Consider the following 14,487-nt stretch of genomic DNA (forward strand, 5'->3'; position numbering starts at 1 on the left):
ATTTGAATCAGCTTCAGAGGGCAGATAAATGATTTCCTGAACTGTTTGTCTCCACTACATCGCTGCACTTACAGCTCTGAAACGCTGCACAACCCTGAGCATGCAATGCTCATAATGCATGCACCATTGCAAAGCATTGTCTGGGTGGGGTGTTATTTCACGAATTTCTCTTGTAAAAGTGCCAAAAGAATGTGGCAGCTTGCACACACACGAGGGAACAAGAACAGATTTATGTTATTCCGAAGTGCACGTTTTCTGACTCACTACCTTTTGCTGAAAACTTTTATGGGTCGGCAATACTGCACAGTGCTTTCCATAATACACCACCCTGATGCAGTGTAAGCACATATTTGCATACAATCACATGTACAAGCAGAGTCCAAATGATGCCAACAATGCAACTGCAGTTTTCAATGATTGCTGCACTAAGGAAGGAGGAGGCCACATAAACTGTAATCTTAGATTTAAAATCAGGTCGGATTGTTTTGTTGTTAAATTGGAAGATGTGAGTAATCCAATCAGAGTGGATGTGAATATTCACTCAAACAGGAACAGACTGGATCAGGTCCACTAATTGGGCTGCATCTACAGTTCTTGCATCAGACCGCATTACAGCAGTTGGATTCAGAGCCGTGGAGATTGTTATTTTGGCTCCAGGCCTCACAGAGAAGGTTGATGAGTGTGCGTGAGTCATTTTTGTTCAGCCGTGCTGAAAAATCAACATCTCTGCCGTCTGATCTAAAAACACGCCTGTCTGTGAGCAGTTTAACATGTCCCTCTCCTTTCTCAGTGAGCCTCCCGCCCCGGCATGCATTCGCCTGCTGTGTGCGCCTGGAGAACGTACACCCATACGAGGACACTCATGACAGTGACATACAGTAGTCAGGTCGATGGCAAACACTCTCAGAGGACACTGATTTGCTCGCAGACATTTTTTTTTTGTATACTGTACCTTCCTCCAGCCCTGCTGTGTCTATTCAGCAGGGCCAAACACTGAGCTTTGTTTCAGGCTTTACAATGACGCTGGCTCCACAGCGCCGCATCACAGACACACAGTGTTATTCACCATCTCACGTAGAACCCGCGTTACTCCCGGCTGTTCAATTGGAGAGTGAATTCATACGGTAAATGAGAGGAGACTGTGGGAGGAGGTGCTGCTAGCATTGGCGTTTGGGGGCAAATTATGCTCAGCTGAGCGTAGCGAATCATTGCTCAGTTGCATCTTAAAAGGTCAGTTCTCCCACATTACACAAAACACATTTCATCACTTACTGCCAGTCAAGCAGACACTTTAGGTATTTATGTGCTCAAATGCCACCAGCGCGGGAACAGGAAGACTGATGGAATTTTGTTTGTGCCCCTCAAATTTGTGACATACTGGATTAAAAGAATTCAGCAGCAACATGCCAACGCTTTGTGTAAATTTTACATAGCGGAAATATGGTGTACCACAAGGATATGTTATGGAGCCTCTGCTATTCTCTTCAGGACATCTCAGCCAAATCCTACAAACTCAAGGATTACATTTCGAACAAGTAGTTCTGTTGCACTAAATGCTAGTTTTCTACTTTTTTTTTTTTTACAGCTGCACACCACTGCACAAATGGGGTATTATTTTTGGTCCTCTGTGCATCAAATAGTTTAGTGAGTGAAGGTCAGACAAAGACAAAGGGATTTGATTTAAGAAACACCCATGGTTGCTATTAAACACTAATATTAAGTCATTCATCATCTTTCTTTTGGTCTTGGGTGACACTGAAAGGTCAAACTCAAGGTTATAAGTGCTGATGACACATAGTTACATTTCACCTGCAAAACTGATCCTTAATTTGCACCTTAACAAATAAATGTAATTAAATGAAACATAAAATGAAATAGCAAAATACAGTGATATAACAGTATGATGAAGTGGAGGGAAAAAATGTTTATATTTTTCCCTCCATATATTATTTTATATTTATATTTCAGCATTTTTCTGGTAACTAAACATGAAATAGTCATAATGAATGCACAAAGAACAATCCACTGAAAAAAAGTAAAATCAGTAATAATCCCATAGCTGGAGTACCAGAAATATACCATAAAATAACAGGAAAAACTATCACTGTCGTGAGTTTTTCCTGTTATTTTACATTAGATGTATAAATTCAGTAACAAGATTTTATATAGCTTTAAACAAAACAAAACAAAACAAAAAAGCATGAACTTAGGTTTTTTTTTAAAACACTGTATATTACAGCATCATTTCCAAGTGGTTAGTGCGCTTGGTTTCCAGTGCGGAAGGTTCCTGGTTCAAATCCCACCCCTGCCCATTTCTCCATGTAATGTGGAGTTGCATCAGGAAGGACATCCAGTGTAAAACTTGTGCCAAATCAACACGCAGAACAAGTTGTGTAATGTGAGTGAACTGACATTTACTTAGACAGTTACGCTGCACGAAACCCCAACATGCTAAATAGTGTTAGTGTTACTCTTAAATAAAAAAACTAGAACAAGAAAAATTGCATGGTTGCACTTTGTGACCTTGTTATGCGGCGCGAGTCGCTGCTTTATGATTTCATTTTAATCTTTATGTTCCGTTTGAGCCCCGGCTGCTTGCCCGAAAGGAATCACTGATGACATTATGCAGGCAAAGGTCATTCATCATGATTGTCATCATTATTGTAATTTGTTTTTGTTGGCTTCAGATGACCGCATCATCTGACCTTATGAAACATGTAAGCTCCACCATGAACCTACTTGTCCATGCCATGGAAGTCTTATTTTGGATGCCCATTATGTTGGGGTCAAAGGCTAATAATCTACTTGTTGCGTAATGGCAAGTGGTGCCAGGGGACTTGAACCTGGCTCTGCTAATTTGTTACATACTAACAAGGGGGTTCCGGCTACTTCTTGACCTCCTGAAGTCTCCCGAGTCTCCTGCAGATAAACACAAACACATGTACGCTATTGACCTCAAGGAGTACTGAATGCCATTAAGAGAAGGCATCTGAGATCACGGCTCGTAATCCGTTGACCTTTGAGCTCCTCGACAACACGGAGGCTGAGGGACAGAAATCAAACCACCTAGCGCTCTAACAGTCTAGCTTCTGGGTGTGAGCTGGCAGAGGGGATCATCCCTACCTGAAGGTTCTTCCTCCAAACATTGACGGCCGCAAAGGCCAGCTGCATCTGCTTCCTGCGGGCGTCTTTATGGCGCTTGTAGGCGATTTCGATGAAGATGAGGAAGATCCCTGCTGCTATACCTCCAGCCACCAGCATGAAGACTCCTGTGGGAGACATCACACACGGACAAAAACAGTACAGTGCTGTGAGTCGCTGGCCTACAACATTGCCTCTGAGCATGAGTGCATGGTTTGCCTGTCATGCCCAGCGGTAGCCCAACCTGTTTCAATCAGCTCCTACTGACGGCAGCAACTGAAAACCACACAATAGAACAACTACACAAACCCACAGGACTAGATATTCTACTGCACACTTCCACAGAGAACCCATGTGACATTAAAACAAGGACTGGTAAAGGTATTGGACAAAAACGGGCTAGAGTACCTTACCACTGCAGTTTTTGTCCAATCACTTTTTACGATTTCGCAACACCATAAGGACCATACCTGCCATGTTCTCAAAGGTGAGTGTGGCTGGGGCATTGCTCCTTGAGTCACACTCCTGGTATCTCACCCAGGTTTTATCTAGGTCCTCCATGAAGCCATTCTCATGAGAACTGCAGGGGGTTGAGGGTAGGAGAAGAGAGGTGATAACGTCAATATACAAAACAATGATGGATCCTTTGAGCCGTATACTCCCAAACTGCTACTTAAATGACACACAGGAAGCTGGACAGGTGAATCGACAACTGCACACAAGCTAGACTGAGACAGAGCAGGAAAAGGGAGACACACAAAGAAAAGATGGCAACATAAGGCGACGGCTGTAAGTCATCGAAATGTGACTCTGAAATTATATTGGTTTAATAAAAAAAAAAAAAAGACCCCAAAAGTCATTCGAGTAATGCAGCTTTTGCTGGGACAGACCTGAGAATGGCCAGGGACACATTCTGTTTCCAGGGGCTGTCCTTGCGCATGCCAATGCCAAAGCCCGAACGGAAAAACAGCTCTCCCGTGGTCACCAGGTCACACTTCTGCGAGGCTTCAAACTCCAGCACCGCAGAGTCCCAGATGAAAGCATGCAGCTTGCTGTGGGGGAGGGAGGCAGGAAGGGAGGAAGGGAGGAGGAGGAGCGGGTTACGGTGCGACAGAACAATGATTTACAAACACGTTTACGGCTCCCAACCCTCTCTTGCACACCAGGGCGTGTGTGTCATTCGGCGTTTACCAGTCAACCTCAGCTTATGGCCCAATTGAAATCCAATGCCAGATGGGCGAAGGCGTGTTGGATTCCCCCCATCTGAAAAAGGCTGGCCTGGTTGTCACCTGTAAAAGGGTGCTCCTGGACTCAGCGTTAGCTCAGGCTCACACCAGTGCTGTTGGCACATCCACACCTGCTCCTGTCCTTGCACCTGTCTGCCTTGGCTGGTTGGGCGATGGACCAGGACCAGAAGGAATGCAACACCAAGTCCTGTTGCTTCCAGCTGGTCCAGAGATTCATGTCCCCTAACATGAGTTGAGCTGTCTGGCCCTGATCTGGGTCTATGTGCCAGATAGCTTGAGCAGTCGTCCGACTTGGGCTCCGGTCGGTTGGCCTGGCCGAGACTCACTTGTCACGCACAGCCTGGATGGCCTCGGCAGCACTCTCATAGTTGTGCTTCTCCATGTGACGATACATGGTACTAAGCTCCACCTGCCGGCGGAAGTAGATGTCGACTGAGCTCTGCTTCACCGTGGCGTAGATAAACTTGTCTGACGGATTTCTTAGCTGCATAAAAAGACAGAAGCAAGGGATTACGGTAAAACACAGTACAGTGATTACATGTGTTAAACTGTAATATTTTTACATAAATTAAACATACACTCAACAAAAATATAAATGCAACACTTTTGGTTTTGCTCCCATTTTGTATGAGATGAACTCAAAGATCTAAAACTTTTTCCACATACACAATATCACCATTTCCCTCAAATATTGTTCACAAACCAGTCTAAATCTGTGATAGTGAGCACTTCTCCTTTGCTGAGATAATCCATCCCACCTCACAGGTGTGCCATATCAAGATGCTGATTAGACACCATGATTAGTGCACAGGTGTGCCTTAGACTGCCCACAATAAAAGGCCACTCTGAAAGGTGCAGTTTTATCACACAGCACAATGCCACAGATGTCGCAAGATTTGAGGGAGCGTGCAATTGGCATGCTGACAGCAGGAATGTCAACCAGAGCTGTTGCTCGTGTATTGAATGTTCATTTCTCTACCATAAGCCGTCTCCAAAGGCGTTTCAGAGAATTTGGCAGTACATCCAACCAGCCTCACAACCACAGACCACATGTAACCACACCAGCCCAGGACCTCCACATCCAGCATGTTCACCTCCAAGATCGTCTGAGACCAGCCACTCGGACAGCTGCTGGAACAATCGGTTTGCATAACCAAAGAATTTCTGCACAAACTGTCAGAAACTGTCTCAGGGAAGCTCATCTGCATGCTCGTCGTCCTCATCGGGGTCTCGACCTGACTCCAGTTCGTCGTCGTAACCGACTTGAGTGGGCAAATGCTCACATTCGCTGGCATTTGGCACGTTGGAGAGGTGTTCTCTTCACGGATGATGTAAAGGAGATGTGTTACACTGCATGAGGCAAATGGTGGTCACACCAGATACTGACTGGTATCCCCCCCCAATAAAACAAAACTGCACCTTTCAGAGTGGCCTTTTATTGTGGGCAGTCTAAGGCACACCTGTGCACTAATCATGGTGTCTAATCAGCATCTTGATATGGCACACCTGTGAGGTGGGATGGATTATCTCAGCAAAGGAGAAGTGCTCACTATCACAGATTTCGACTGGTTTATGAACAATATTTGAGGGAAATGGTGATATTGTGTATGTGGAAAAAGTTTTAGATCTTTGAGTTCATCTCATACAAAATGGGAGCAAAACCAAAAGTGTTGCGTTTATATTTTTGTTGAGTATATATATTGTGGTTGCATCATCGTGTACACACCCTTGGGTCGTTGATGCCGGTGATACGTTCCTCAGGCCGGTCCAACACAAGGAAAGCAGCCAGGTTGGCAGTATAAGAAGCCACAATGATCATGGCAAAGCCAGCCCACACCATACCCAGAATTCTGGCTGAGAAACTGCGTGGTGCACCTGCAGAAAAATAAATTCAGCTTTAATCCCATCAGTTCACCACGTTTCCTCAACTGCCTGTATGCAAAATATTATCACCTGATTTTGATCAAACATTGCCTTTACATTGGGCGTATGGATGGGAAGAAGTGATTTAATCCTGGTTAGGATCATATTTCTGGCCCTATATTAACATATAGGTCAGGTCTAGGAGAATTTGCTGGTGCAGAGCAACGCCATACCCACCACACCACAGAATCACCACGGGTCGTGGATGGCAACGACCCAGGCAGAGAAGTGGTCCATCCCCACCTCTCAAAAGTAACCATCTCTCTGACACAGCCAGGTAAAATATGGACTTCTCCTTGGCCTTGTCTAGTTGCAGGGGTCCTCAATACTGAGGCACCTGGATGCTGGTTCATCTCCAGAAAAACATGCTACATGGCCAAAACGTTGTACCTTATGTTCCTTCACAATGCACCGAGGCTCCCCAAGTAACCAACTGATTGACATAAAGTCATTCCAGTGGTAATCAAGGACCCTCCAAGAAATGTGTTAAGAAGTTTTATTGCAAACAGGAGTTGCACAGAGGAGTCGAGAATTCAACGAGTCAGCTATTCTGCTCTGCATTGCCATTTCACGCTTGACATGGGCTCATCGCTGATCACATGATTTTTGCTGCACGTCATCTGACGCGTGACATTTCATGTTTTGTGTGGTCAACCTCATTTAATTTGTTAATATACTATATCCTTTACTGCATTTAAGGCCTGCAACACATTCCAAAAAAGTTGACACACTAAAGCATTTACCACTTTGTAATGATGCCATTCCTTAAAAGATGCATTGGTGTCGAGGACACCCAGCTGTGAAGCATTTTAGGTGTTATTTTGACCCATTCTTCCTTCAACCACATCTTAAGGTGTGCAACAGTACAAGGTCATTGTTGCATTTTTTTTTAATTCAAAATTCTTCACACAATTTTTTATTGGGAACAAGTCAGGAGGACTGCAGGCAGGCTAGTCCTGTGTCAATACCCTCTGCCTCTTCAGCCATGCCTTTAAAATGTGTAAGAACACAGGTTAGTGTTGTCTTGTTGAAAAATTCATGGACATCCCTGGAAAATGTGTTGTAGACAGCACTTGGTACTCTAAAGTCTTTTCTGTTTTAATGCTACCATCACAGAATTGTAAATGCCCTTTGTCAAGGGCACACAAGCCAGACCATGACAGAACCTGGCTTTCATACCTTCTCCTATGCCAGAGTTCAGCAGCACTCCCCAGGAGAACCACATAGCAGAAGATAAGGTGAGGGCATCTTCTTCTTCTTCCTCACTGTTTACTTTAAATCTCCCAAAGGGGCTAGAAGAAGATATCGGGAGGGTTGCAGGAGACAAAATGAGAACTAGCCACAGATCTGTAGAGGGGAAAACCCTGGCAGCTCCAGGCAGGGAAGGGAATTGATATGAACAAGCAAAGCCAGAGGGAGACAAAGTCCATGTAAAGAAAAGAGACAAGGACAGCAACACAGGGACAGAGCGGTGGGATGGTTGGAGTCGATCTTCACCTCGGTCTCCTTTCTCGTCCACACTGAGGGAAGATCTGCAGCGGTTGGGAATGCACATACTTTCTCTCTCTCTCTCACACACACAGACTGACTGTGAATAAACATTGACATGGGCTCACACACAGATCTCCCTTGTACCTGAACCGGTCTAGTAGATAAAGCATCACCGCCACCACATGCACCGAAAGACCCACCAACAGCCACAGCGTGCTTTGGAATGGCTGCATGAACGAGTCCAATGTACTGCGAGGGATTTCCTGAAAACACAGACCGCAGACAGTTATTGACTGACATTTGCATCTTATAAAGTCACTTAAAGAGGTATCAAGATGAAAACACTGTTGGAAATCAATAACTGGCTAATTAATGTTGGTATTTGTGGATTTTTTCTGTAAGGAGTCATATCATTAACCATCAACTGCTGTCAATTATGTAACCACCTTTTACATGATTGACAGCACTGATTGTGTCTCTTATCGCACAATATGGTTGTCATTTCACTACTCCAAGGCTTGATTACTGGCATCGTTTTAAGGTTGAAAAAAGTGAGCTTGCCTTTTTTATGGTGAAAATATTTCTCCAAATAGACTTTCAATTTAATTAATTTAATTTATATAGTGCCAAAATCATAACAAGGTGCTTCACACAAGTAAGGTCTAACCTTAGCAACCCCTAGAGCAAGCACAAAGGGGACAGTGGTAAGGAAAAACTCCCTCTGATGATATTTAGGAAGAAACCTCAAGCAGACCAGACTTAGAGGGGTGACCCACTGCTTAGGCCATTCTAACAGTTATAAGGTTTTTAGGAAAGCCATGTAGTTGACGGATATGTAGTTTTCAGCAGGTTGATTGAGAATGTGACTTTGTGCTACAAACAGATTGTTTTCTCAGCAACACTTAAAACATTTCCAAGACATTAGCAATTTCTCACTTTCCGCTTCCACATTGTTCTTCAAAGCAGACTTAAAACATTTCCAAGACATTAGCAAATTCTCACTTTCCGCTTCCACATTGTTCTTCAAAGCAGACTTTGAAGGTGGACTCTTACTTACTTTTTTAACAAGGATAGTTAGGCCTTGGTACTTGAACGGTTTGGAGAACTCGATGTACTGGGCTCGTTCGTTGTTTATAGTCAGAGGGGCGACGATCATGTCAGCCAGGCCACCCAACAGTTCTCCCATCATGCCGTTCCACTCTTTCTTGTTGCTGTTATTCACCTAAAATCAGCAACAATCAGCAATGAAGCTTCTGTTGTACAGACAAAGGAACATTCCTCGGCTTCGGAGTAAAGATAGATACATTGAAGGCATGATATTTGTATTTTGTGATGAACATAAACGCTTCGGAGTAAAGATAGATACATTGAAGGCATGATATTTGTGTTTTGTGATGAACATAAACCCGTGTGCCAAAAACTGAGCATATTGTTTTCACACATACAGTAAATTTTGTGAAGTGTACATATATTATGTTTCTATACTTGCTTATTTCATTTAAGGGTCACAGGGGAGGTGGAGCCTAACCCAGCTGTCATTGGGCGAGACAGGGGTTCACTGTGGACAGCGCCCGTCTATCACAGGGCCACTTATAGACACATTCATGCATGCCTACAGTCAATTTAGAGTCACCATGTCACCTAACCTGCATGTCTTTGAAAGTTTGAGGAAGCCAGAGTGAACCCAAGCAAACACGGGGAGAACATGCAACCTTCACGCAGAAAGCCACAGGCGGGAAGTGATCCCAAGACCTTCTCGCTGTGAGGCAACAGTGTTAACCATATTGGTGCAAGAAAAATACAAATGAAAGCAAACGTGTTGCTTTATATTTTCCTTGAGTATATATTCTTGATAATAAGTGGCCTTTGAGATCAGGAGGCACCTTGGAAGAGCTTCTGGAGTCATGAGGTTGCTGGACAGAGGTGTTTGGCGATGCTCACATTTTTGCAGGCGAACAAAGGTCCAAGTCTTCAGTGTCCCAGTGCTTCCTGTCTTACTGTACGGTTATGAAACTTAGACGATAACCACTGACCTAAGGCGATGACTGGATGGCTTTGGTACTAGGTCTCTTTGAAGGATCCTTGGGCACCACTGGAATGACTGTATCAAACGAGCCGGTACTAAGAGAGACAAAGATGAGGAGGATCACTTGCGTGGTGATGGAGCATCGTCTTCAACATTTTGTCCATGTAGCCCATTTCTCTGTGCGTGATCCAGCACGCAGGTGCCTGAGTGTTGAGGACCCTGGTTGCTGAAGAAGGCCAAGGGGACACCCACGTTTCACCTGGCTGCAGCAGATAGATGGTTATTTTAGACATGTGGGGAAGGACTGGTTGTCTACCTGGGTAGTTGCCATCCGAGACCCGAGGCGATTCCATGGTGTCATAGATGCAACAAAGCGGTGCACCAATGCATGCTCCCAGGTGTGACTTGAATTCAGCATCCATTAACACGACTGACTGTACAATTCCCCTCAATTTCCAAAATGTCATTATGATTTACTAAACTGCTGCATTTGTGCAGCAATACTTGAACTTAATGGATAAAGGCTGGACGTTAAAGGTCAAAGACACCTGACTGAATAAATTCTAATTGTTATGAAACTCCCAAGCGTTACTACAACCAATAAATATAAAAGTCAACCATGCAAATGTGGCTTATTTAAGGAATCTCAAAATCAACTTACAAATTTAAAACAATAAGTATGTACACAAGAACATAATAAAATGGAATATTTGCTTGTAGTTGGAAAACTAACCCGCTCCTGAGTCCCAAATTTCCCATCTGCCACCAGGTGCACCTCATACGTAAAGTTCATGGTCATGGCCAACTTAATAAGAAGGTCAACACAGAATCCATAGCAACACTGAGGTACAGTTGGGCGTCCTGCAACAAAAGCAGCAGTTTTCCAGTCACGTTGGCTGAAATGTGGTTCATTTACAATATAAATGAACCAAACAGCAGCCCAGATGTTCTGTAACAGATGTTATTGGTGTTGCTGATGTGTTACCTGGGATGGTCTCATTAGGCCCAGTACAGATAACCTTTTTAATTAAGACTCCGTTCAGTGTCATTTCCTCTTTGCATGTTCCATCCAGCATGGTGGGCTTCACATAAACAAATGGCTCCTGATGTATCGTCACAATCTGCAACATACAAAGACAGACACGTGTTTATCATTCAGGGTTATGGAGCAATTTTACTACACCAGGAGACAAAACTGTATCGCAAAAATCAATGTATTAAGTCAAAATAAACAGCTCTATATTTAATATCACAATTAAGGAGGCTATACATCTCAACAGTGCCAATAACTGTGTGTATCAAACAAATATTAACATTGTGATAGATTATGGGATGATGGGTCTATTTAGTTTAAGGTGGTCAACTCAATCTCATGGTCAAGACTGATTTATTGTTACCAGATATTCAAGATGATTTTCAAAATGCCAACCAAAGTAGGTAGTTTCTTAGTTAAAATGTAGTAAAACGACATACAAAGTGATTTTAAAAAATATTCCATGAGAAGAAGGTTTTACGACACAATAAAGACATCTGCACTTCAAAAGTTTAGAATTCAAAATGGTGCCCAAAATGATCACCCAAACAACCATCGCACCGGAGACCCCATTGCACAACCATGGATCTGCCTGTAGGTTGTGTGATATGGTCTCCGGTATCCCCCATTGTGGCCAATCTGTACATGGAGCTAGTGGAGAAGAGAGCCTTCACGGGCATCTCCTCCAGTCACTGGTTCAGATATGTCGATGACACATGGGTTAAAATCAAGCAACAGGAAGTGGAGGCCTTTACAGAACACATCAACTCAGTGGACTCCAATATCAAGTTCACACATGAGGATGCCAGAAACAACCATTTAGACTTCTTGGACTGTGATGTTATGACTGGAGAGAACAGGCAGCTCCAGACAGGGGTTTACAGAAAACCCACTCACACTGACCAATATCTGCTCTTTGGCTCAAACCACCCCCTTGCACACAAGCTCAGGGTGACCAGGACTCTTCAACACAGAGCCCTACAGGTGCCCACAACTACAGAGGGAGGGGCTAAAGAACAACAACATGTCCGGAAAGCCCTCACAGTATGTGGTTACCCACGATGGTCTCTGGATAAAGTGCAGAAGTCCCAAAGAACAAAGAGACCAGACAGACAGGAGACAGAGACAAGAAGAAGAGGAATGTCTCTCCCTTATTTAGCAGGAGTAGGGGAAAAACTAGAGGCTCTTCAGACAGCACAAAATCCCAGTTTACTTTAAACCTGTTAACACCTTGAGACAGAAATTAGTTCACCCTAAGGATAGGATCCCTAGTTACAAACAGAGCAATGTAGTGTATTCTATCAGATGTCAGGAAAACTGTAACGAACACTACATAGGTGAGATGAAGCAGCCATTGCACAAAAGGTTATACCAGCACTGCAAAGAGGGCGCTGGCGGACCTCTGTCTGCAGTTCATCTCCACCTTAAAGACGCTAACCACACATTTGCTGACAAGGAAGTTAAAATCTTAGCCAGAGAAAAGAAATGGTTTGAGAGAGGTGTGAAGGAAGCTTTGTAAGTGAAACAGTTGAAACCCAGCCTTAACCGGGGAGGGGGAGGGTCTGAGACACGCTTTGTCCCCTGTTAACAATGGGGTACTCAGGTCCAAGCAGTTTCACTCTTTTGTTCATGGTAATGAGTCATTCACGTTGTCAGGGGAGTCGTCAGGAGAGGCGTCAGTCCCATCGTTAGAAGGGACAGCTGCCCTGTCATTAGGAGGGTGCTAACTAGAGTACAATAGGTGCTAATTAGAGCAATTGTTAGTCACTGCCAATAGCAGTCTGCCTCTCAGTAGGAGGGGTCTTGCTAGGTTTAAAACTCCACCTTTTGTTGGCTTCTGTTTGTTCTTCTCTACAAGAGTCAAGACAGAAGTCAGACTACCAGAGCAAGAAATTTAGCTGAGGAAGCTTCTGCGATTAGAAGCAAAACGTCCTCGCATCAAGCAACTCAGTCCAGTCAAAGATTCAAGCTTCTCTACTATGGAAACCACCTGGACAACTGAGAGCCTTCACAGAAACATTGTCTCAGTCACCCAACTGTAAAAGGGTATCAGCCTTCGCTGAGGAAGTAACCTGCGTTGTACTGGTGTCCCACCCAGGTGGAGTTGTAGACTTTCATCCAGTTGATGCTAAGGAATCCGGAGATAAGCACCAGGACCAACGGGCCTAAGGGTCTAGTCACCCTACTGAGGTTTCAAATCCCGCAAAATCTCGCAAAATTTCAGCGAGGTCGCCGCTCTGTGAGATGTCAGTAAGAACTGCACAGAGATGCTTTGATTAGGCTGCACTTTAACCGCTGCACACGGACAACAGCATCAACATCGCAACATAAAACTCTTTGTGTATTGTGCCTAAAACTCTCATGAATATATTATCTGGGTTTTTAGACATTTTTATTGTGTGTGTTTTATGTAAACATGCGAGAAGCTCAGGTTGTTTCTCCATTATTTTCAATGGGAATGTCAGTGAGCCACAATCGCTTCCGGTTCATGTCGTTCTGGTGGAAAGTGAAGTTTGCTCTTTAACACCCTGCTTATTGTCCTTTACAACACTGTTTGTCCTGTAAGATGTCTGAAATTCGGTTTGCGTTTATGAAGTTTCACACAAGTTAAACATAGCAGACATGGAATATTTGGAATATTTGTTTTAGCAAGTTTTCAGGGCTCCCATGCATGCAGTCGCCTATAAATGTTATGAAAGACATAAAAAAAATGTCATGTGGTTTCTCCTTGTTGTTTTGATTGCAGCAACTCTCTGGCGAGCAAGGGATTATGGGATATCTTAATAGGGTGAATAGAGGACTTACTTCTTGCATATTGAGCTTGAGCCCAGTTTTTATTTTTGGGGATACTGTGATTGTTTTGTGGGGGTCGACTAAGATCCTGGTTCCAAACGTGGAGTCTGAGAGATCACAACAAAGATCACAGGTGGAGGTGCAACAAGATTTCGTGATTTGAGGTTGTCAAAAGTAAAAGCGCACATTACAGAAAGTCAGACTCTAAACCCGAATGTTCAAATTAGTTAAAAAGATTAGTGTAAACTCAAAGTTTTAAGAAAACATTTAACTTACTTAAATATTTCAAGTTTGTGTAACATGGTCTTGCTTTTTCCATAAATTAAACTCAGAATTTTTTGATTGACTTGAACTAAATGTATATTAAGTAAGCAAAACTTCAAAGTATAACTGAAGCACAACTTAAAAGAATTAAGTAATTATATATGGAGATATTAGAGGCGACGTAGTGAATACTTTAGCAGGTGTGGTAGAAAAGTGGTTAGTGCGCTTGGTATTGGTGCAGAACGTTCCTGGTTCAAACCCCGCCCCTGCCACATTTCTCTATATAATGCGGAGTTGTGTCAGGAAGGGCATCTGGTGTAAAACGTGTCAGCTCAACATGCAGATCCACCTCAGATCTGCTCTGGTGACCCTGAGTGAAAAGCAAGGAAGCAGCTGAAGGGACTTACTTTTACTTAATGAACGCTTTAGTTGAATTGTAATCATGAGGTACAAGTAGCATATAATCAAAACTTATGTTCTGGGAACAATTGATTTTAGGTTTATGAACTCAAAAATATTGAGGAAACTCATTACCTCAGTGTTTTTGAGTTCTGCTAACTTGTTTAGGT

The 14,487-nt window shown here is 43.5% G+C and overlaps 1 protein-coding gene across 5 annotated transcripts in view; it reads right to left on the reverse strand.

Annotated features, from left to right (window-relative positions):
- grin1a (glutamate receptor, ionotropic, N-methyl D-aspartate 1a) overlaps positions 1 to 14,487 on the reverse strand; it is a 76,637-nt gene that overhangs the window by 17,988 nt on the left and 44,162 nt on the right. For all 5 annotated transcript variants that reach the window (XM_034192065.1, XM_034192064.1, XM_034192062.1 and 2 more), the window contains 10 exons: positions 10,814 to 10,949; positions 10,562 to 10,689; positions 8,860 to 9,024; positions 7,947 to 8,065; positions 7,491 to 7,603; positions 6,115 to 6,263; positions 4,715 to 4,872; positions 4,032 to 4,193; positions 3,612 to 3,721; positions 3,124 to 3,269 (listed from right to left, as the gene is read on the reverse strand). In XM_034192065.1, coding sequence (XP_034047956.1) covers positions 3,124 to 3,269; positions 3,612 to 3,721; positions 4,032 to 4,193; positions 4,715 to 4,872; positions 6,115 to 6,263; positions 7,491 to 7,603; positions 7,947 to 8,065; positions 8,860 to 9,024; positions 10,562 to 10,689; positions 10,814 to 10,949 — 1,386 coding nt within the window. The remainder of the gene's footprint in view (positions 1 to 3,123; positions 3,270 to 3,611; positions 3,722 to 4,031; positions 4,194 to 4,714; positions 4,873 to 6,114; positions 6,264 to 7,490; positions 7,604 to 7,946; positions 8,066 to 8,859; positions 9,025 to 10,561; positions 10,690 to 10,813; positions 10,950 to 14,487) is intronic.

Source organism: Thalassophryne amazonica, chromosome 17 (genome assembly GCF_902500255.1).
Source record: "Thalassophryne amazonica chromosome 17, fThaAma1.1, whole genome shotgun sequence".
In the NCBI taxonomy this organism is placed as follows: domain Eukaryota; kingdom Metazoa; phylum Chordata; class Actinopteri; order Batrachoidiformes; family Batrachoididae; genus Thalassophryne; species Thalassophryne amazonica.